This window comes from Perca fluviatilis, chromosome 7 (assembly GCF_010015445.1).
Source record: "Perca fluviatilis chromosome 7, GENO_Pfluv_1.0, whole genome shotgun sequence".
Classification (NCBI taxonomy): domain Eukaryota; kingdom Metazoa; phylum Chordata; class Actinopteri; order Perciformes; family Percidae; genus Perca; species Perca fluviatilis.
In genome coordinates this window covers 2789376-2813590 of record NC_053118.1, presented here as the reverse complement: position 1 = coordinate 2813590, position 24215 = coordinate 2789376, and the positions used below count along the sequence as shown (strand labels likewise).

The following is a 24215-nucleotide window of genomic DNA, read 5'->3' as shown; positions in this document are numbered from 1 at the left end:
ACAGAAGGACATTATCATTATTAACCTAGAGTGCCAATATCATCATGGGCATTTTGATTCTTGTATGTGTGTTTACTAGTACTGCTCTGTCAGCCACCAAAATATTTAGTATGAATATTTAGTGGCTCTCACATGACAAGTGAATTATTGCACCAGAAATTACTAAGAGGCAAGCACACATGTAGATTTAAACCTACAATTTCTACATTGAAATAATGACAGATAAATCTTGATGTCCATTGTTTTTGCCAACAGCACATAAATACTGATAACTCTGAAATTTAAAACAATAATTGACACATAAAACTATTTTTCTAATTAGACAGATACCTTTTTAAAAATTCAAGCGATGCATGCATACATATGCACATACTGTGTGCATTGTATATTGCCAAAAGGCTTACAAAATTATATTATTTTTTATCTTTATAGCTCTAGCTCTACCACATGGCTTTACTGAAGTGGAAAGCCATGGTCTTTAAATATAGGCATGTGCACTGTGAATGTATGTTGTGCTTGTTAGCAAAGATTTCTAACTAAAATATTTAAAATTACCTATATTACAGGGCTGTAACCGGTCAGGGATCCAGCATGCTGTCAAGCACCACCAAGCTTTCCATCCAGAGTCTCACTGCATCACCATCAGCTTGAGCACCTGGAAGGCCTGGTAGGAAACCTCAAACTGCAATCATTGTAAACTGTAATGAATAGCCAAGATTGCACACATTGCCAATTTGTGTCAACTTGCACTGACACATGACAAGATGCCGTCAGTGTGTGGGCTTACATAGATTTACAGTGCAGTTTCTGTTTTCAGACCTATATTTAATTTTACATTATTTCACTCCATTATTTTTGTTTTGATTGTGTGTATGAATGGTTTTCTACTTCAGCCAAGTAATTCCGTTCTTAAATAATGGTTCATTTCAGCAAGAGTTTCTTAAGGGTTTTTAAATTCCACAGTAACGTAAGGTTTCTTGTGTCTGTCTATGACCCTGTCTCATTATAACAGGTGTTTTGAATGTAATGAGGAGCTTTCCACTCACTGCAACAAGAAGGCTTTGGCTCAGACCCTGGACTTTTTACAAAAGCACTCTGTCAAGGCAACATCAGGTAAGGTGTTCATCCTGGAGACTTGGCACCGTACTAAAGCTTTTATTAGACATGTGCGTCCTAACTGCAATTTCAGCAAGGCTGAAGTCAATTCATTTGGAGTTTTGTACAAACATTCTTATAATTTAGCAACCTTTTCAGTTGAAGAAGAAAATGATTGGCCTTGAACACAGACAACCTATAGTGGTTCTCAGCAAAAAGAGTTCAAGAAAACAATCCTATATTAATGGTTTATTAATTATTAATGGCTTATGTGTAAAAATCTGCACTGGTGAAATAAGGTTTCACATGCTTAACATCTTAGTGTCCGACTCCGCAGTACACCAATGCACCAGAAGCTAACCGCATAATAACACCATGACTGTTTACCAGACGATGAATTTGCTTACCTGAGGCCTGTACTATGAAGCAAGATTTGGCATTAACGAGGTAACTTTAGGTTCAACCCAGGGTTATGTGTATCACGACGGTGGATCACTTGTTACCTGGTTCAATCGCCGTGGTAATTTATGCTGAACACCTAACCTGGTCGGGAGGAGGTTATGTTGGAGATTAGAGATCAACCGGTGTAAAAGCACCGCCTACTGACCAATCATTACTTGATTGATAACGGCGTCACCGTTCTTAGAAGAACCGGGAGAGAGAGAGAGAGAGAGAGAGAGAGAGAGGTGCGCTCAGAAAAGTTAAAACATTTAGAGACGCCAACCTCGTTAACATTCCCTGATGGGTATTTTTATGAAAGATATAGATTTTCAGAGGAGGGAATTACGTATAGGTTATTTGTCGGCTTCTTGAGTTGTGTGTTGCCAATGTACATCTATTTGGGGGAATGCTGTTCTACAGCATTCCAACTATTGTTATTCGGTTCTTTATTTTTAGTGGGAATGCTGTTCAACAGCATTCCAACTATTGTTATTCGGTTCTTTATTTTTAGTGGGAATGCTGTTCAACAGCATTCCAACTATTGTTATTCGGTTCTTTATATACTTCTTCTTCTTCTATTTCTTATTATTATTCCGTACGTTTTTTGGCTCTCCGTAACTTCTGCATACTTTCAGCTATTTAAACCGTTCAACTTTTCAAATGTTTAACCTCTTTCAGCTAATGATGGGACTTCTTCAACTTTTTTTCTACTATTTATACTTTTTAAAATTTTAAGCTTTTTAACACTTTTTTTTAACATTGAAGTTAATGAGAGCAGCCTTCAACTCCTTAAAATCTTCTTCCGCTGCCAAAATTTACAGCTCCTTCATACTTTCACCTACAGACGCCAAACAAACTTTAAAATGTTCACAAAATATTCAGCTATCCGGCTTGTGCTTTTCAGTTTGATATCTTTTACAGTTTTTGTGAAAAAGCTGTTTAAGTTTAGTGATCATTTCAGGAAATTTTATCGATTAAACAGAGTGTGAATGTGGCTGCTTAGAGTGGATGACATCATAGCTAGAGCACAGATACGCCTTTTACTTTTGGCTGGTTGAGCTTCCAAATGACAAGATGTTCATATCTTTCTTCATTGGCTCCAATGTTACAACTCCTGGATATTTCCCAGCGAAACACTGAACGAACCACTTTTTGAAATCGCTGATATGACCACATTTTTACGTTTATCCATATAAATTTTATACCGATACGTTCACAAAGGCCTTGTGGTGCTCAGGATGACGTCACTTGACTGATAGCAGTTATCGTTTTGCCACTGTGAGGCTTTGTTTGAGAGCTCGCTCTCAGGGACTCTGAATAGCTGCAGCACAGCACAGCTGACAGATTCAGCAGGTGTTGCTCATCAACTTGATTACAGACATCAAAGCAGGTTTATAAACATATCCACTGGCCATTCGTTACCATGACAACACTTTCACAGACACACCCAGATACTACAGGCAGTAATATGAACAGTAGTCTATACAGATACTACAGGCAGTAATATGAACAGTAGTCTATACAGATACTACAGGCAGTAATATGAACAGTAGTCTATACAGATACTACAGGCAGTAATATGAACAGTAGTCTAGATCTGTTGCCTTCCACTTCTGTCTGTCTGTCTTCTCTGTTCTATTCTCTTGTTCTGGTCTGTGTGTCTGTCTGTCTGTCTGTCTGTCTGTCCTGGTCTCTGTTCTCTGTCCTGGTCTCTGTCTGTCTGTCTGTCCTCTGCTCTCTTTCTGTCCTCTTTTGTCTTTCCTCTTTCTGTCCTCTTTCTTCTTTCTGTCCTCTTTCCTCTTTCTGTCCTCTCACTCTCTTTCCTCTTTCTGTCCTCTTTCCTCTTTCTGTCCTCTCACTCTCTTTCCTCTTTCTGTCCTCTTTCCTCTTTCTTCTTTCCTCTTTCTGTCCTCTCGCTCTCTGTTCTCTTTCCTCTTTCTGTCCTCTTTCTGTTCTCTTTCTTCTTTCCACTTTCTATCGTCTCGCTCTCTGTTCTCTTTCATCTCTGTCCTCTGTCCTCTTTCCTCTTTCTGTCCTCTTTCCTCTTTCTGTCCTCTTTCTGTTCTCTTTCTTCTTTCCTCTTTCCACTTTCTTCTTTCCTCTTTCTGTCCTCTTGCTCTCTGTTCTCTTTCCTCTTTCTGTCCTCTCGCTCTCTTTCCTCTGTCGTCTTTCTGTCCTCTTCTTTCCTCTTTCTGTCCTCTTTCTTCTTTCTTTCCTCTTTCTTCTTTCCTCTTTCTGTCCTCTCGCTCTCTGTTCTCTTTCCTCTTTCTTTCCTCTTTCTGTCCTCTTTCCTCTTTCTGTCCTCTTTCTTCTTTCTGTCCTCTCGCTCTCTTTCCTCTTTCTGTCCTCTTTCTTTCCTCTTTCTGTCCTCTTGCTCTCTGTTCTCTTTCCTCTTTCTGTCTTCTCGCTCTCTTTCTGTCCTGTCCTCTTTCTGTCCTCTTTCCTCTTTCTGTCCTCTGTTCTCTTTCCTCTTTCTTCTTTCCTCTTTCTGTCCTCTTTCTTCTTTCCTCTTTCTGTCAGTAAGAGCTGTGTTTCAACTATTCTTCAGCTTCAGCTAAAGACCTCACAATGTTCTACATATTTTGTCATTTTTCAACTTTTATAGCCAACAATTCAGTTTAGCGTCAACTTTGAACTTTTTAACGATTTCCACTTTTTCAACTATTCTCACTATTTCAACTTCTTCTTACGGATTTGAGCTATTCATCCAGTTAGCTTTAGCAATTCAGCTATTCAGCATTCCCACGCATTTTCTGCAGGAAATGCATTTTCTAGTTAGTGGGAATGCTGTTCAACAGCATTCCAACTATTGTTATTCGGTTCTTTATATACTTCTTCGTCTTCTACTTATTCTTATTCCGTACGTTTTTTGGCTCTCCGTAACTTCTGCATACTTTCACCTATTTAAACCATTCAACTTTTCAAATGTTCAGCTCTTTCAGCTAATGATGGGACTTCTTCAAATATTTTTCTACTTTTTCTACTTTTTAAAATATTCAGCTTTTTAACACTTTTTTAACATTAAAGTCAATGAGAGCAAGCTTCAAATCCTTCAAATCCTCTTCTGCTTCAAACTGTATCTCCTCCTACATTCTTTCACCTACAGACGCCAAACAAACTTTAAAATGTTCACAAAATATTCAGCTATCCGGGGTCTACTTTTCAGTTTGATATCTTTTACAGTTTTTGTAAAAAAGCTGTTTAAGTTTAGTGATCATTTCAGGAAATTTTATCGATTAAACAGAGTGTGTATTGCGCTGCTTAGAGTGACTGATAGCAGCTATCGTTTTGGCTGTCTGAGCCTTCATTTGAGAGCTTGCTCTCAGTGTCTGAATTGTTGCGCTACAGGAGACATATTAAGACCAGGTGCGAGAGATCTCATCACAGACATCAAAGGGATGTTTATAAACATAGGCCCAGGCACTTAGTAACCATGACAACCCTTTCACAGACAGTCCACTTTAATACTGTAGTATTCAACTAACTATGAACATAAGTCTATAGCCTTTGCGTTCCACTTCTGTCTGTCTGTCTGTCTCCTTATCTGTCTGTCTCCCTCCCTCCCTCTGTCTGTATCCCTCCTTCCTGTCTCCCTCCCTCTCTTTCTCTATGCCTCACTCCCTCCTTCTTTCTCTTTTCTGTCTTCCTTCCTCCTCTGTTCCCCTCCTTCCTTCCTTCTGTCTTCCTCCTTAGTCTCTCCCTCCCTCCCCCTTTCTCTGTCTCTCCCTCCCTCCCTCTCTCTCTCTCTCTCTCTCTCTCTCACACCTCCCTCTCTCCCTTCCTCCTTCTGTCTCTTCCTTCAGGGTCATTTGTGATTTCATCCATGTATATAGCCCGTTTATTTTCAGACAATATATCCACCTCTCAGCTCTTTAGGCTCATGCTTGTTTGTTCTACGCAATGGATATGGCTGATAATAATACAAAGTATTTAAACTTTCAGCCTTCTTAGTCAATTTTAGTCAAAGTTGCTCTCGTTCTATCTATGTTTCTATCTTTCCTCTCTTTTTCCTCTCCTCTCTTTCTTCTCTCTCTCCTCTCTTTATTCTCTTTCTCTCCTCTCTCTTCTCTCATCTCCTATCTTCTCTCATGGTCTTCTTTCTTCTCTATTTCTCTCCTTGCCTCTTTCCTCTCTTTCTTCTATTTCACATCTCATCTCAGCTAGATTGATGCTTTTTCGTTCTATGCAATGTTTCTTCTTTCAGCCTTTTCAGGCAATCCATTTCAATTTTCATCTTTGACAGTATTACAGCTTTTCTAACAAGTTCTTCACGTATGTAGGTAATGCAGTTTAGCTTCCAACTCTGAAAATTTGCCAGTTGTTTCAGCAGTTCAGTGCAATGCATTTGAGCTTTAAGATTTTTCATACAATTTGTTTCATATTTCTGCATATGTGAGTCATTATCAGTTAGAAAATCTAATCAGACCTCACAATGTTCTACATATTTTGTCATATTCAACCTTTAAAGCCAACAGTTCACTTTAGCATAAGCTTTTAACTTTTTAATGAAATTCATACTTATTAAAACGATTTCCGCTTTTTCAACTATTCTCACTACTTCAACTTCTTCTTACGTATTTAAGCTATTCAACCAATTTAGCTTTAGCAATTCAGCTGTTCTGACAAGGTACAATGGCGGACTTAAATGCAAGACTCTGAGAGGTATCACAAGTAACAGTCTTTATTGGTCCCAAAACAAAGAGCAGGCAGAGGTACAAAAAACGGCAGGCAAAAATCGTAGTCGAGGATACAGGCAAGAGGTCTAGAAACACAGGAAAACTAACACTAGGGAATAACGCTGGAGAGAGTGACATGAAGACAACTACAATCTGGCACTGGGAAGTGGGACTGGTGAGTATTTATGAATGGTGACTGGGGAAGCTGAAAACAAAAACAGGTGAAACTCATTAGGGGCGGGGACGGTAATCAAACAGGCGGGAAAAGCAAACAGGAGAAAGACAAGTGACCTAGGATAAGAGCGACTGTTAATGTCACAATAAAACAGGAAGTGCAATGGAACAAACACACAACAAAAGCAGAAACATGACATGTTCAGCATTCCCACGCATTTTCTGCAGGAAATGCATTTTCTAGTTCCCTCTTCCGTACGTTTTTTGGCTCTCTGTAACTTCTGCATACTTTCACCTATTTAAACCATTCAACTTTTCAAATGTTCAGCTCTTTCAGCTAATGATGGGACTTCTTCAACTTTTTTTCTACTATTTATACTTTTTAAAATGTTAAGCTTTTTAACACTTTTTTTTTTTTACATTGAAGTCAATGAGAGCATGCTTCAAATCCTCTTCTGCTTCAAAATGTATCTCCTCCTACATTCTTCTACCTACAGACGTGATTCAAACTTTAAACTGTTCACAAAATATTCAGCTATCCGGGGTCTACTTTTCAGTTTGATATCTTTTACAGTTTTTGTGAAAAAGCTGTTTAAGTTTAGTGATCTTTTCAGGATTTTTCTGCGTTTCTAATGAGTGTGTATGGGGCAGCTTAGAGTGGATGATGTCACAGCTACAGCACAGAGCCTTAAAAAAAATATCTTTGTCCCTTCAGCTTAAATTGCTCTCACGCCCACAATTTTTACTTGTCATACACAATTTATACATCAAAACGTAGGTATTTTTGTCTAGTTTCAGACATTGTGCTCAGTTTTGTGATATGCCTTTTATTTTTGGCTGGTTGAGCTTCCAAACGACAAGAGTAACACAACTCCCTCCATTCACTCTCCTGTATAACTTTCTTTGCATTTCCCAGCGAAACGCACAGCGAACCACTTTTTTAAATCGCTGATATGCCCACATTTTTATGTTTATCCATATCAATTTTATACCGATACATTCACAAAGGCCTTGTGGTGCTCAGGATCACGTCATTTGACTGATAGCAGTTATAGTTTTGCCAGTCCGAGGCTTTGTTTGAGAGCTTGCTCTCAGTGTCTGAATTGCTGCGGTGTGCTACAGGAGACATATTAAGATCAGGTGCGATCGTTAACAGATCAAAGAGATGTTTATAAACATTGCCCAGGCCCTTAGTAACCATGACAACCCTTTCACAGACAGTCTACTTGATTACTCCAGGCTTGCTGTAGGAGTCAACTAACTAGACTAACTATGATCATCAGTCTATATCATTTGCGTTCCACTTCTGTCTGTCTGTCTGTCTGTCTGTCTCCTTATCTGTCTGTGTCTCCCTCCCTCCCTCTGTCTGTATCCCTCCCTCCTGTCTCACTCTCTTTCTCTATGCCTCCTCCCTCCTTTCTCTTTTCCCTGTCTTCCTCATTCCTCTGTTCCCCTCCTTCCTTCCTTCAGTCTTCCTCGTTCCTTCTCTCCCTCCCTCTGTCTCTCCCTCCCGCCATCCTTCTCAATCTCTCTCTCCTTCCATCACTCCTTCTCTGTCTGTCTCTCTCTCTCCCTCCCTTCCTCTCTCTCACTCCCTCTCTCCCTTCAGGGTCATTTGTGATTTGTGATTCCATCCATGTATATAGCCCGTTTCATTTCAGCCAATATATCCACCTCTCAGCTCTTTAGGGTCATGATTGTTTGTTCTATTAATGGATTTTTTTTTTTTTTTTTAGTCACAGTTGCTCACTTTCTCAATTTTTTTTTTTTTTCTTTTTTTTTCTCTCTTTCCTTCTTTTTTTTTTTTTTTTTTTTTTCTCTTTTCTTTTTTTTCTCCTCTCTCTTCTTTTCTCTTTTTCTTTTTTTTTTTTTCTTTTTTTTTTCTCCTCTTTCTTTTTTTTTTTTTTTTTCCCCCCCTTCTTTTCACCTAATATATTTCACATCTCATCTCAGCTAGATTGATGCTTTTTCGTTCTATGCAGTGTATATGTCTCATAATAATACAAAGTATTTCTTCTTTCAGCCTTTTTCAGACAATTCATTTCAACTTTCATCTTTAACAGTATTACAGTTCAGCTTCCAGCTTTTCTAACAAGCTCTTCACTTATTTAGGTAATGCAGTTTAGCTTCCAACTCTGAAAATGTTTCAGCAGTTCAGTGCAATGCATTTGAGCTTTAAGATGTTTCATACAATTTGTTTCATATTTCTGCATTTGTGAGTCATAATCAGTTAGAAAATCTACTCAGACCTCACAATGTTCTACATCTTTAGTCATTTTCAACTTTTAAAGCCAACGGGATGACTTCCGGTTATGACGTGCAGCTGATAAGTCGCACGAGTTGGGCTCGCAGCTAAATACTTACAAAAATCCTCAGAAAGACCACCAGAACTCGTATACAAGTATTAAAAAATCACTTAAAAGTTTTGCGAGACGAGATGCCACCAAAAACCATCAAATCTGGACACCATTCGAAGCCGTCTGTGCAGATGGAGGAGGAAAACACGGCGCTAGCAAGCAAAAAGCTAACCGAGGCACAGGTCGAATTTAATGCGGCTACAAACGATGACATCCTCAGCGCAATCCGGTCTCTGAAAGCTGACTTTACAAAACATTCTGCTGACACGCTCGATGCAATAAATGGCATTAAAACAGACTTACTGTCACAGTCGCAAAGAATAGGAGAGGCAGAAGAGAGAATCGCACAAACGGAAGATGTCTCAGCCCTTCAACACAAAGTTAAAAAACTTGAAGAAACAACTGACTTTCTACGGAACAAAGTGCAAGATCTGGAGGACCGCGGAAGGCGTTCTAACCTGAGATTAGTAGGCCTGCCCGAGAAATCAGAAGGATCTAACATGTGCGCTTTCATTGAAGGCCTGCTCTCCAAGGTTCTGAACGACACGTTCAGTTCAACACCAGTCATCGAAAGAGCGCATCGGGTTGGACAAGTTAACCCAAATTGCCCGACAACTTCAAGAGCGATCGTGATGAAGTTCTTGAACTACCAGGATAAGGAGAAAGCTTTGAGAGCAGCTAGGAAAATGAAGGAATTACGATATGAAGGACAACGGATCAGCTTGTTCCCGGATCTATCAGCTGAAACGCGTCAGCGCCAGCGGCAGTTTGATGGAGTGAAGGCTCAACTTAGAGGCATGGAAATCCGCTACGGTATGCTCTACCCAGCGCACCTGATAGTTACGCACTCTGACCAACGCCACATTTTTTAATCGGTCTCGGAGGCAGAGGACTTCATTCGGTCATTGCGTAGGCCTACCACAGCTTAAACGCTGTAGAAAAGAGGGGACTTGTTAACAGGACTCAATTCCTGTGTTTATTAAACAAAGGTAAAGTTTTGAGTTTTCCTAATTTATTTGACAACATGATCCATAGTAGCACATTGTCCACTTCATTAGGCCTATATGTTTGTGAGTAGCCTACTTAAGTTTAAAAATAACTGGACATGTGTCAAACTTAGGTTTTGCCTATGTTCTATTAGGGTTGAAATTATATTTGAATAATGTTAGTGGTCCATTTTTGTTCAGTATCTGGTTGTGAGCCCTGAGTGGTGAATAATGATAGAGAGCTTGCAAAATGTTGCTCCATGTTATATGGATCAAACGTGTTTCATAACTGCAGTTGGTGATTGGGGGGTATTCTCATGCTTTCCGTTTGGGGGAATGCATGGTGGGTGGGGGTGGAAATGGGAGGTTGTTAAGGAATCACTTCCCCCTTTTTTTTCTCCTTTTTTATTTTTATTTTTTTACGGTTTTCTTGGACACAGCAATGTCTACATGGTAGCACAAGATAGTAAATGATCAATAAGTCAGAGATAAATATCTGTAGCTGGAATATAAGGGGACTAAATAGTTTGGTAAAACTTAAACAAGTATTGGGTCGACTGAAACAAATGGGATCAAGTATAATTTTTCTACAGGAAACCCATTTAATAAAAGAAGATACTAGCAGGGTCACGAAGAGATGGCCGGGTCAGGTTTTTGATGCCTCCTTCACCTCTCGAGCTAGAGGAGTCATGATCCTCATACACAAATCTGTTCCATTTCAGTTAAAAAAGCAACATACAGATCCGTTAGGAAGGTACATAGTTCTTAATGGTACGATCTTGACAACACAAATTAATCTAATAAGTATATACGCTCCTAATATAGACAACCCTTCCTTTTACCAGAACTTCTTTCTTACAATATCATCATATTCCGGACATTATGTGATTTGGAGGAGATTTTAATTGTGTATTAAACCCAGTGCACGATCGCTCTTCAGGAATAGATAATACCCATCAAAAGTCTAAAAAAATTATCATTAAGTATATAACTGATCTGAATTTAATAGAGATTTGGAGGTATCTTAACCCAAGCAAAAAAGAATATTCATGCTTTTCAAGCACACACAAAACATATTCTAGAATAGATTATTTTTTAATCTCTAATAGCCTAGTTTCAAAAGTAGGTAAATGCTGGTATGATGGTATACTACTATCTGATCATGCCCCTATTACGTTTACACTCCAAATGGACAATCTTGTATTTTCCCCTCCCAGATTTCGATTTCAAGCAAGATGGCTTATGGACCCTGACTTTGTTAAATTTCTGGATAACAAAATAGACCTATATTTTCTGTTTAATACAAATCAGACAAGCGCTTCAGTTAAATGGGAGGCCTTCAAAGCCTATATTAGGGGGGAGATATTAAGTTATACAAGATATAGATCCAAAACATATCAGACACAATTAAAAAATCTGGAAAAACAAATCAAGATATTAGAGCAACATCTCTTTAGCAACAATGACCCTGTAAAGCAAAAATAAGTTATTGTACTAAAAGCCCAATATAATGAATTAATCAGTAGTAAGATAGCTAAGAACTTAATGTGGCTAAAACAATCCTATTACGATCAGGGAGAAAAACCAGGGAAGTTGCTTGCATGGAGAATTAAAAAAATAGAAACGGATAGAGCCATCAATTCATTAGCTCTAGAAAATGGGGTCAATATTGTAGACCCATTGGAAATAAATAATACTTTTAAATTATATTTTGAAAATCTGTACGAATCTGAATTCACCAACGATCTAGAAAAGCAAGACAACTTTCTTGATAAACTTAAGTTTCCTGAAGTATCGGAGGGGACAAGAAGTGAACTTGAGAGGAATTTAAGCTTAAAAGAGCTTTCAGAGGCATTATTACAGAGCATACATAGGGAAAAGCCCCTGGGCCTGATGGCCTCCCAACGGAAATTTAGAAAACGTTTGCAGGGAAACTTTTACCACACTTGCTTGAAATGTTCAATGAAGCATTTGAAAAAGGAATATTACCTTCATCATTGAGATCGGCACTAATTACCCTCATATTAAAACCAGGCAAACCCGCCAATGAAAAATCATCTTATAGGCCCATATCTTTAATGTCATGCGATACAAAAATTCTCTGTAAGGTCCTAGCTAAGAGAATTGAAGGATTTATACCGAACCTTATTATGAATGATCAAAATGGGTTTGTGCTAGGAAGACAAGCCCTCCATAACATACGTAGAGTCCTAAATATATTATATAAAAAACAAAATGCCAAGGACCATGCAGTCCTATCCTTGGACGCAGAAAAAGCCTTTGACAGGATTGAATGGGGATACCTTTTTGAGGTTCTTAAGAGATTTGGCCTGGGCGATGGGTATATTAAATGGATTAGGCTACTTTATAATGATCCACTGGCAGAATTAATAACAAATAACCAAATATCAAAACCCTTTCATTTAAGTAGAGGTACACGACAAGGATGTCCATTGTCCCCTCTGCTATTTCTATTCGCAGTAGAACCTCTTGCAATGGCAATCCGGAGTAGTCCTGAAATCAAGGGCATAACAATAGGTGAGAGGGAACATCGCTTATCTTTGTTTGCAGATGATATTGTGGCGTTTATTACAAATCTAGACCCTTCTATTCAAGCACTCAATAATATATTAACTGTATTTGGAGAGTTTTCAGGTTACAAAGTTAATTAAAGCTGCAAGCAGCGATGACGGGCCCTCGCTTCTTGCCCCGGGGGGTACTGGCAAATGCAACATCACATGTAGACCACACATTCTAAGTTTCATGTAAATCGCAAAACTTTTGCCAAGATAGAACCGTTCATGTTTCCACACCCACCTACAGGAAGTTGTTCCTCCATAATTGTGTTAGCTATCAAAATTCTTTTGATAACTTTTAGTCACGAGGGTCAACCGAGTTATATCCAAGTTTTCGTGCAGATTGGACTCATGGCCCAGGAGGAGTTAGACAAAGTATGTTTCCCATATATCGCGATGTGAATAATTAATAAAAAAAATTCTAACAGCGCCATCTAATGGCCGATGCACTATAAATTTGGCTTGGATGCTCAAACCCCTATACGGAACAACTTTGTCATATTTGGTGTCAATCGGGAATAAATCTTGTTAAGATACGCAACTTCCTGTTTCGACAGCCCCCTACAGGAAGTTGGTCCTCTGTAACTTGCGCATTGTGTTAGCTATCAAAATTCTTTTGATAACTTTTTGTCAGGAGGGTCCACCGAGTCTACATGCACATTTTTGTGCAGATGGGACTCATGCTCTAGGAGGAGTTAAAAACAGTAGGTTTCGCTCAAAGCAAATTAGCTAATTAATTAAAAAAAATTAAAACAGCGCCATCTAAAGGCCAATTGACGACATATTTGGCAAACAGCCTCATTGGCACATGAGGAACAACTTTCTTAAGTTTTGTGTCCATTGGAATAGCTGTTGGCAAGATATAACCATTCCTTTTTCCACTCCCACCTACAGGAAGTTGGTCCTCCATAACTTGCGCATTGTTTTAGCTATCAATATTCTTTTGATAACTCTTTGTCACGAGGGTCCTCCGAGTGTATATGCAAGTTTTCGTGCCGATCGGACTCACGTCCCAGGAGTAGTTAGACAAAGTAGGCTTCCCATATGTCAATATTTTGATGATTAAATAAAAAATATTAAAACAGCGCCATCTAATGGCCGATTGCAGCCAACTTTGGCACAGTTGCTAAACAGGCCAGGAGGAACATCCTTGTCAAGTTTCGGGGCAATCGGAATAATTGTTGTCAAGATAACACAACTTCCTGTTTAGACAGTAAGTTGCTATAACTTCCGCATTTTTTCAACTATCAAAATTCTCTGGATAACTTTTCATTATGAGGGTCAACAGATACTTCCTGCAAAGATTCAAGAAGATTGAAGTCACGACCTAGGACGAGTTGAAAAACGAGAATGAAAAACACCTGAAAAATGCATAATTAAAAATGGCCGCCTCCCGGATGGGTGGAGCTAATGAATGTAAATGGGAAATATGTCTGCAATGATTAGGGCAATATGGGTATTAAATCTGGTGAAGATCAGAGCAACTTTGTCCAAGTTAAGGCCTTCTACGCATTAGGGGGCGCTATGGAGCCCGCTTACAGGTATGGGCCAAATCGCTGTACAGTCTCGCAAAGCCCCCAGGTGTTTATGTGGGCGCCAATTTTTGTGAGTTTTCGTATTGAGGCTGTCAAAAATGTGCCCAAGGGCTAAAACCAATCAGGGTCACATAGGCCATGCCCACTTTGACCAGTCCGTACCTTACTATAGGGGTGGCCTCATGAGTGGCCCTAGATGGTACCCATCAAATTTTGTAAAAATCGGATGAGCAGTTCATGAGATATAAACTTTATGTACTTGTAGTGCCCCCTAGTGGCCAATGTTCGTAAAATGTGTGGGGCACCTCCAGAGGGTCATGGCAAACAAGAATCTTAAGTTTTGCGTTAATAGCAATTATTTTGGTTGAGATATGGCAAAGTTGGTGTTTTCATACTTAGCTACACACATTTGTTTGTACGTAATATGTGCAATTTTTATCCTATAAAAATTCTTTGGATACCTTTTTGTCAGGTCCGTTTAGAGATGCTACCTGCCAAGTTTCATGCAGATCGGTCGCACGGTCTAGGAGGAGTTCGGCAAAGTAGGTTTTCAATAAATCGGCATTTTTCACGCATAAAAGTGTAGGCGGAAATGGGCGTGGCCTATATCAGGAGATTCAGCTGGATCCAGGGAATGCGAAGATATATGGTTTTTGAATGTGCGATGTACGGCTTGGGAGTTATAGGGCCAAACGCGTGTTTTTCTGCAATAGCGCCTAGTGGTGCATATGAGTAATTATTTTGAATCTTTGCAATTTTCACCAGTTGTGACATGTTTGCAAATTGTTGTGAGTTTTCGTGCATGCTAACCCCCTCAAAAATGCGACGATGGACTCGGAAAAATAATCTGACGAAAAACAATAGGTTCCTTCGCACTTTCAGTGCAAGGCACCGTTGGGGCCTTGCACTTTCGTGCTCGGGCCCTAATAATAATAAAAGTGCCTTGCTATTATTGAATGGGGATGAAAGGAGAAACTGCCTGACTTCCAGGCAATTCGCCAGCTCCCCTGAAGGTTTTACATATTTAGGAATTAAGATAACCCCAAATATAAAAGAAATTATTCCAATTAATTACGACCCATTAATAAAGAAAGTTATAGACTCACTTGAGAGATGGAATGCATTGCCAATTTCTACTATAGGACGTATAAATATTTTAAAAATGTCAATTCTACCAAAATTTGTATACCTTTTCCAATCAATTCCACTTCCTCTTCCAGCTACCTTCTTTGCTATACTCAAGAAAACATTCACAAGATTTATATGGAACAACAAACGTCCTCGATTACGTCTGTCCTTACTCTATCTACCATACGAACGGGGAGGGCTTAAAGTACCAAATATAAAACTTTACTATTGGGCAGCTCAACTTTGTTCTGCTATGTACTACTTCATAGATACAGACACTCCAGCGTGGATAAATATAGAAAAAAACGGAATAACAATTCCATTACAGATGTATCTTTACTCATCTTCAATTAAAATGCTCAAAAAAGCGACGCATAATCCTTTCCTTAGGAATACAATTTCTGTATGGTATGAAGCCCGTACGTTTTTAGATGAAGAAATTACATTGTCAGGTTTGTCACCTATTTGGGGTAATACAAATTTTGTGCCGGGGAGAAGTGATCAGGGGTTTAAAAACTGGATGTATAAGGGAATAAGACAAGTAAAAGATTTATACGAGGAAGGTATAATGTTGTCTTTCCAGAAACTGATGAGAAAATATGATATCCCTCAGAAACATTTTTTTAAATATTTACAAATAACAAGTTTTATACACTCTAAAATACAAAATTATTTAGAACCCCCTTTGTCAATTATAGAAAATCACACTTTAAATCATTTAAAGGATAAAGGCAATCTGTCGTTCTTTTATAATATACTTTTAGAGGGATCAAAAGAGAGTTCGTTGTCCTATTTAACAGCATGGAAGAATGATCTTCAGGAAGACATTTCTAAAGAAGAATGGATGGAATCTTGTTTATTTGCCCAAAATCACAGCATCAATACTAGGTGTAAATTGCTGCATTATAAATGGCTTATGCGGACCTACATTACCCCAGTCAAACTACATAAATTTAATCCAAATATTCCAGATAACTGTTTAAAATGCAAACAAGAAATTGGTACCCTTTATCATTGTATATGGGAGTGTAATGAGATTCAAGGATTTTGGAAGGAGATTATTTTTATGATTGGTAAATTGGTTGAAGAAAATGTCCCTCTTGCACCTAAATTGTGTTTGTTTCATTTATACCCAGTAAATCTTGAGGTGAATGCAAGAAAGCGCAAACTAATTGATTTTAGTTTGCTTCAGGCCAAGCGTGCTATTGCTTTAAAATGGAAAGAGACCCAAGGACCCACCCCTAGTCAGTGGTTTAAAGAAATGACCAGCAACCTTGCCTTGGAAAAACTGACTTATGTTGTTAAAGGGAAACTAAAAGACTTTTACAAAATTTGGACTCCCTTTTTGCACTACTGTAACCAAATTGATCAGACAACATCGGATGACTGAAATAGCAAATTAAACTACACAATGTATGGCTGTGAATTGTGATATCAAAATGTATAATTTACTTATTTTATGGTTTAGTTTTGTTCTGGATGTTCTCTAATGTTTTTATTTATTTTTTATTATTTTATTTTTTGTCTATTTGTTTATATTATTATTATATATTTCTTTTTTGATGTTCAAACAAAAGCCAATAAACATTTTATTGAAAAAAAAAAACTTTTAAAGCCAACTGTTCAGTTTTGTGTCAGCTTTTAACTTTTTAATGACATTCATACTTATTAAAACGATTTCCACTTTTTCTACTATTCTCACTTCAACTTTTTTTAAGCTATTTACCAAGTTTAGCTTTAGCAATTCAGCTATTCAGCATTCCCACGCATTTTCTGCAGGAAATGCATTTTCTAGTTATATTTTGTATTTGCTCTCACGATCGCTTCCCACTGCCAGGGTTGCAACTGAAATAAAAGGCTAAAGCAACAACAGTTTATGGAAAGCACAAGTGTAATTATGGTCAGATCTTGTGCCTGACTGATGGAGAAGTTTGCTCTTCTTATGTAAAATATGCGGCTGTTGTGCAAACACCGCCTCATTTATGTGAACGCGCCCGTCGCTGGATTGGGAAACCCTGATGGTTGACTGAAGTAGTTGTTAACCACCGTCGTGACACAGCTTATGCAGGACTGTGGTTGTTAGGTTAGGTGAAGGTAACTGAAATAAATCCAGGGCATGTTGATCCTGCTTCGTAGTACAGGCCTCTGGTCACCTACTGTAGGTTCAAATGTGTTCTTGTCAGTGATTTAGTTAGTTATTTATGTTTTATTTCTGTGTCATGCCAAACATTTTGGCCCATCCCACATGGGATTACAAGACACCACAAATTTACTTATTTAACAAACATCTTCTACAACTACCTAACAGGAATTGACTGCAGTACACCTACTACCCCTGGTGGCAGTGGTCACCTGAATCCCTGGCTTTAACCTGTACCCTACATGTGCGTTATTAGGCAATACTGCAGTGTGACGGGTGAGACCACTCTGTGTTACAGGCATTATTTATTATGGGTGCTGCTTCTCTTTTGATTTACTAAGCCACTTAGGGCTTGAAGAGCCATTTTTCATGCTTTATGATTTTTATCAGTGTTTTAAGCCCCCAACGTCTCCATAACCATTGCCTAATCCTAGTGCCTTCCAGGCAGCGCTGCCGGCAATGGTTATGGTTAGGGTTAAGGTTAGGGTTAGGTGCCTTGAAGTCAACGGTCGCAGCGCTGCCTGGAAGGAGACGTTGGGGGCTTAAAACACCATTGAGCCTTTATGATGGTCATCAAATTTATCTTTCACACTGAAGAGCAGTCTGTTACTAAAAAGTCAAAAGAAACACATTACATATATATTGCATATTACTTGATTTTGACGATTTTCCCAGTAAAATCGTGAAGAATTTGAGTTTGATGAGAGTTGTGTCGCAGCAGGTTGCTTTCACACTGATATTTGACAGCCTGACTGCCTAATTTCAGTCTAATGTCCTCTCACCTCACTCAAGCCACCTGAGCCCTCCTTGCCCAGTCAGTCAACCAAATAGATATTATCCCCCACTCCCTTTCCTTACTTACACATTCATACACCTTCTGTTCCTGCCTCCCCCTACCTCTCCTACTTTGTGCTGGCACGCTGAGAGGCCTCTTAACAGGCTGTAGCTGATCAGGGTGGTGGACATCACCACTTTCGGTCTCACTGACCGCCTCAGCTTAGCCCGGTGGCCAGAGGCCAGCCATCCAGGCCTAGTCAGGCTGGTTCCCCATCAGTCTCTCAGCCACAGCTTCAGAGTTGCAGGATTGATGCTGCAGCAATCCCCCCCCCCACCCCCTCCACCCTCACCCTTCACATCGCATGACTGCACACATTAACGGAATTAGGCGCTTGAGCGATGCTTCCCGGCTGGGTTCCCTGAAGAACAAGAGCAGCTGCGTGGGGTTCAGCCACTGCTCTGTTGTTCTTTGTCTTTCCATCCCTATCTGTTTCTGTCCCTTGCTTCCTCTGTCAAGCCGCTGGATGTCTCACCACCTCTGGGCCTGTGTGCTGCACTAGTGGGAGCCAGGGTCCTCAACAAGTCAGAGCGACTGGATCCTTACAGCTGGAGCACGCTAACTCTCAGTAGACACACACAGATACACATTCGCAGAATGTTGAAAATAATTTTTAACTCAAGCAAATACATTATTTTCTTTCGATCTGTATTGTATATATTATATGGTAGTTGGCCACAAATGGTGTTATGTTTTAGTAAAAAGAAGAATTATTGGAATTCTCATGGCACAATGTATTCTTTGCAACAGAGCACAAGCTCTCCCTGTAAAGGAATCTGAATAACTTTTATTTGCCGAGGACATTACAGACCTGATGAATTTGTGGTTTGTTGGTGATATTGAATTTCGGTATGAAGGCCATGTTTTCAGAAGAAGCTGCTATTGTACTGTTTTTCCTATATAGTCCCCAAGCACAAAAGAGCCCCAGCAAGGATTTTTTTTTTTTTCAGAATCTATAATAATTTTGTACAACAGCAACTAAGGGTAGAAAGAAAGTTGATTAACTGTGCTCTCTCACCATCAAGGCTTTCAGCTCTAGTACAAGAGTCCTAGTAAAAAGCGAATTGACCTCAGGGACCTAGACTCATGCTTGTCACACGGCTGGGGAGTCTTTGTGGAGCTAATTAAAATGTTGAATCTGAAAAGGCATTAGAGGTGCTTCTCATTGGAATCTGTAGATTCTGTCTTATTTTATGGTAGTGATTGTTATCAATTGCTATATTACTACATCATTTATTATATTGCAATACTGTGTATTTTCATTTTTTTTTTGCAACTTAAAATATCTGTAAAAAAAATATTTAGCTTGATGCTATACTGTAGGTCTATTTTAAAAGTTGATTATCTTTGTTGTCACAATATTCAGAATTTATAGAAACACTATAATTGATTTCAAAGGGCCTGGTCCATCTTTCAAATACATTTGTGTGATATAGATAATAAAGCAAAATTTGTGTGTGGTAGAGCTGGGCCCTTCTACAATGTGTAAGCTTTAAATATCTTTAGATAAATATTTATGCGTTTTCCCCAAAATGGCTTTGCAAAAGGATTTGCTTTTTTCAAATCCCAACAAGACTACGTCAAAACCTAGTATATGGCTGGACCGTGTATAGTCAAAATGCTTAATTGTGGCCAAATTGTTACAGGGATAGTCAGCGGTGTTGTCTGTAACGTGAATATAGATATTAAATGTAATCTGTGGTAATACTGACCGAAAAATCGTATTTTCACCGCCATTGCGGTATGAACATGTGCAAAGAACACATCACAAAAGACTGAAATGCCTGAAACGTGATGAATAAGGAAAACCATTGTATTAAGGGATGGGTTTCGAAACCCAGTATTAAATGGGCCCCGGGGCTAAAAACTGTAGTATTTATCATCCTGCTGCAGCCTTTCCCCTGCTCGGGGCTGAGCTCCTCTAAACATACACACATACAAACATACACACACACGGAACAAAGTCAGCGGACAGCAGATCAGAGAGGCTGCGGTGGAGACAACTCCTCATTACTTACCTTGGCTGAAGTAGATGATAGTGATAGTGTTGTATGATTACTGCACCTTTATTCACCTGGCTTCCTGCCTCTGGTTGTTGTATTTTCAAAAGCGTAGTCCCCAGTTTTCTGTCAATTTAGCTCAACCGAGTCAGTAGCCAGGAAGATGCTTGTCCCCTGGTGGTGCTTTCATGGAGGTAATCAAGGGTGATCCTGTCTTTATTCCCACCACCGCACATGAAAGTAGGCCAGATAGTGAGTAGCAAAAGGTGTGTGTGTGTGTGTATGTGTGTGTGTGTGTGTGTGTGTGTGTGTGTGTGTGTGTGTGTGTGTGTGTGTGTGTGTGTGTGTGTGTGTGTGTGTGTGGGTGTGTGTGTGTGGGGGGGGGGAACATGGTACTATGGGGCACTGGGTTCTCTTGGCCTCAGATGGCAATGAAACAGGCTTTTTGTGCCCTGCAGTCACAACAAATTAGTGAATTAATAAGACATTTGGTGTTGCCTGGCCTTCCTCTTGACTGCCTGCTCTGCATGAGGGGAGCTGGCCTTGAAAATCCACACTGCTGCACTGTGAGTGAACATGGAGTCATGAAGCCCACTGGCCATACAATTTGACGGCCTCTCAGCACAACTTTGGACCAGATTAGGAAGGCTATGAAAAAGCCACTCAAATAAGCCTTTTTGTGAAAAAATATACTGTTACAGGTTTTTGTTTTTTTGTTTTATTATATGAACAAAGTGGCTGTGAGACAAAAAACTGGCATTGAGTTAGATCCTGTTCACTTGTAAATTTAAGAAAACAGCAAATTTTGGTGTAAAACAATTGAAAAGAATGCTTTTTGTTTATGGCATTGTTTTATGAGCTTGAATTTTCTTCTTAGGCCTGGTGTTGGCCTTGCTTCAGCGCCACAAAATGTCAAAACAATGCAGACACATGCATGACAGAACATAATGCTTTTTGAAAGATTTCAGTTAAGCTTGTGTGTTTTTTTTCTTCTTTTGCAAGTACCCTAGCACTGTTCTCTGTAAAAGTACAAGGCCCATGTTTCTTTGTGTATCTCTTGTGTGAAAAAGAGCAGGGAGTGCAGGAGGTGTTAGTGAATATGCATGCATGTGGACAATCCTGAGCACCGTGATGCTTTCCTCCACCCTGGGGAAAGGCTCCACAGTGTCACTGCTGCCCATACTCGGTGGCTGAGCAAGGAGGGCCAGGTGGTGGTGCCGAGTGCAGCACAGTCAAGCGTGGACGCAGCGCATGCTGACATTTGCCTTCTCTGACTGCTGCGGGGAGAGGAAAAATCTGCTTTTCCATATGCTTGTGCTCGTTGCAACCCTTCCCTCCACCTACTGCCCCCCCCCATCCCACTGCCTCATTCTGCTCCCCTCTCCCCAGTCTCAACCAGATGGCTCCCTGAACATTGTTTACCTTGGATGACGGTCCCAGATGCAGAGTGTGTCCATCGGCATCCCCATTCCGCCCAGTTAGTTTTCTCATTCCTCTGCTCCCTCTTAGCCAAAGTGCCAGTCGCAGCTCTTACACTCAAGTTGCATTCAGTCTGTTGATTTTGTGGATCCTCTTACAAACACAACAAGTAGGCACATACATCTGCAAACTCTTTCTCTCAATTGCTTTCTCTTTTGCTCAGTTCACATTTTGTAAACACATCTCTTCACACCTTCTTTGTCTCACACCAAATCCAGAAATACACTGTTTGTTTTCCTGATCAGGTCTGCAGTCTTACCCCATCTCCACTTGTTTTCCATGCATTGTGTGTGTTGACATATGGGAGCTCCCTTATGGCTGCATATTGAAGTTGGAAATAGGCCTCCAGATGTTGCCAGCACGGAAGGCCAGATGCATTTCGCACTGCTGGGTGGAGCACCACAAAAGCCGTCCCAACAAGCTGAACCTTCTCAGTCCCCAAACTACAAGACAAGCCTAAAAATGCTCTCTTCACTGTTGACCATTTTTCAGTTAGGCCTAAAGCACGGAAATTTAACGCAGTTGGTGCAGTCAAGAAAAATATATTAATGCAGCAGACCTGAAAGAGACTGTACTGTATGTGTGTGTATTCAAGTATCTGTTTTTTTCTTCGCAAATCTGTTTAACTTGTGTTAACAACTCTGTTTAAGTTGTCCTTTCACCCACATGAGTGGAATTTAATTGAGTCTAAAATGCAAGTTGCCAGGCCACGAGTGAAAAGCCTACGGTTCACATTCCAGCAACTGTGTCTAGGGCACTGCCGCTTATGTCCTGGCCTTGAAGAGGAAAAGCTTGCAAGGTAGCAGCCAGCAGTGGAGTTACCACCACTGTAGGGTGAATGGCTTTTTCAATAAATGTGTTGTGCACAAGGAGTGGTTCTGTGAATTGAATGTTCAAGGGCAAGGCCGCTGTATGTTGAAGAGAAGAGTGGTGAGAGTAAAGGTGCAGGTTATTTTGATGATTATGATGGTTTATGGTTCAATTGAATTTCCTTTGTTTGAACATAAACAGGTTCAAGCCATTGACCTCGCTGCTAGCCTGCTCTCTTGACTGGCTTATATGGAAGAAGTGCTCAATGTGCACATTATTTTTAAAGGGAAAACTCACATTTCCAACCTTATCTCTATCGATCTGGGTTAGGAATATGGTGTAAAAAAGTATGCATTTTTTCTGTGTTTCTGGGGCTCATCCAGCCGCACCTGCAAAATCTACTGAACTACAGAGTGCTACTTTAGCTTTGGTACATGTAGCTGCGCAGCGCAGTGCCATTCACAAACTTCCTTGTTCTATTCTCTTGTATAGACCCTTTGCACATGACGTCACACTCTACTCCCGCGAATTATGAACGCCATGACGGACGGCGGAAGAGCTATTCTGTAGACGGACGGCAAGTCAAACGAGAACGTGTTTGCTGCTTATATACTGTGTATGGTTCGCTGTTCTTGTTCTCACGAGTCACATACACAATCTGCAGAGTAATCCTCACCAACACAAGCATGTGTATGTATTGCCTTTCTGTTTTAAATGACTGATAAATAATAATAATAATAATACTTCCTCACCCAGCTAGCTGCCGTGCTAACCAGCTGTTCCTGCTAACAGGTCCCACATAACTATCATCGGTTATTCACTGACCTACATATCCCAAAAAGTAAGCCGTTCCCTTGATCATTTAACTTAACACGCATACAAAAATATTGGTTAAATTAAAGATGACATGGCACGGAAACTAGCTCCAAAAAGGCCAAACAACTGAATTAAATGCGGGTCTGCGGAGCTCCTACCCCGGTTAGCCGACCAGCTAGCTGTCGAAATATCCACCGATCAACAGCGAATAGAATCACAGATAAGACGATGGCTAGATGTTACATTATGTGTGGTTAATACTGATCATAGACACTCCGTGATTTACTGCATGGATTAGCGTGTGATGAATTATTTCCCAGAGCTGGGATGCGTTCAGGCATCCATTAGAGAGTTGCATCGGCTCAGCCAGTGAACAACGGTACGTGCCTGTAGCTAGCTTGCCCTGCTAGCTGATAGCCGTTAGCTGCTAGCTGCCGTCCTGTGAGTGTATTCAGACAGGCTTCTGTGATAATCATCCCAATAACAATCCACGGTGGTGTGGCTATGTCCTCCAGAGTACAGGTCGTGTCACGTATTGAAGTGTATTCCCCCTAAAAAAAAAAAACAGTAGTGCGGTAGTAGCTGCTAGTTGTAGCAAGAAAAGGTAAACAGTAGTGTGCCGATCGGAGCCTAGTGTGTGAAGAGTGAAGAGCAGATTTGTTTACAAGGGAAGAAGCTTGGAGTAACGTAACTATGGAGAATATAGCAGATATACAACACACAGAAGAGCCTTTTGAGTTATATGGTCGTCCTTATTTATTCGAATCCGAGTATACAGACGAAGAACTAGCCTCAAGAGTTGGAAAGAACGAGACAGACAGAGGGGCAACAGGCAGATGAACTTGCTGCTCCAAGCGCAAGCTAAAGCTAGCCTTCAGTAACTGGAAGGCATAGCCACACCACCACCGCTCCATGGATTGTTATTGGGATGATTATCACAGAAGCCTGGCTGACTACACTCACTGGACGGCAGCTAACGGCTAACGGCTAGCGGGGCAAGCTAGATACCGGCAGGATCGAGACAGGGACCAGGGTAGGTGAATTTAAACAATGTCTGAAGAAGCCATGAAGAAGAAGATAGTATAATTATTATTATTACATTTTATTTAGTGTTATTTATTTGAAACTAATGAAACTTTCCGCTCGTCTACTACACTATTTAGCTTG

General features: G+C 40.0%; 1 protein-coding gene across 4 annotated transcripts in view; it reads left to right on the top strand.

Annotated features, from left to right (window-relative positions):
- usp45 (ubiquitin specific peptidase 45) overlaps positions 1-24215 on the top strand; it is a 90860-nt gene that overhangs the window by 4437 nt on the left and 62208 nt on the right. For all 4 annotated transcript variants that reach the window (XM_039805969.1, XM_039805970.1, XM_039805967.1 and 1 more), the window contains exons 4-5: positions 567-667; positions 1013-1113. In XM_039805969.1, the coding sequence (XP_039661903.1) occupies positions 567-667; positions 1013-1113 (202 nt within the window). The remainder of the gene's footprint in view (positions 1-566; positions 668-1012; positions 1114-24215) is intronic.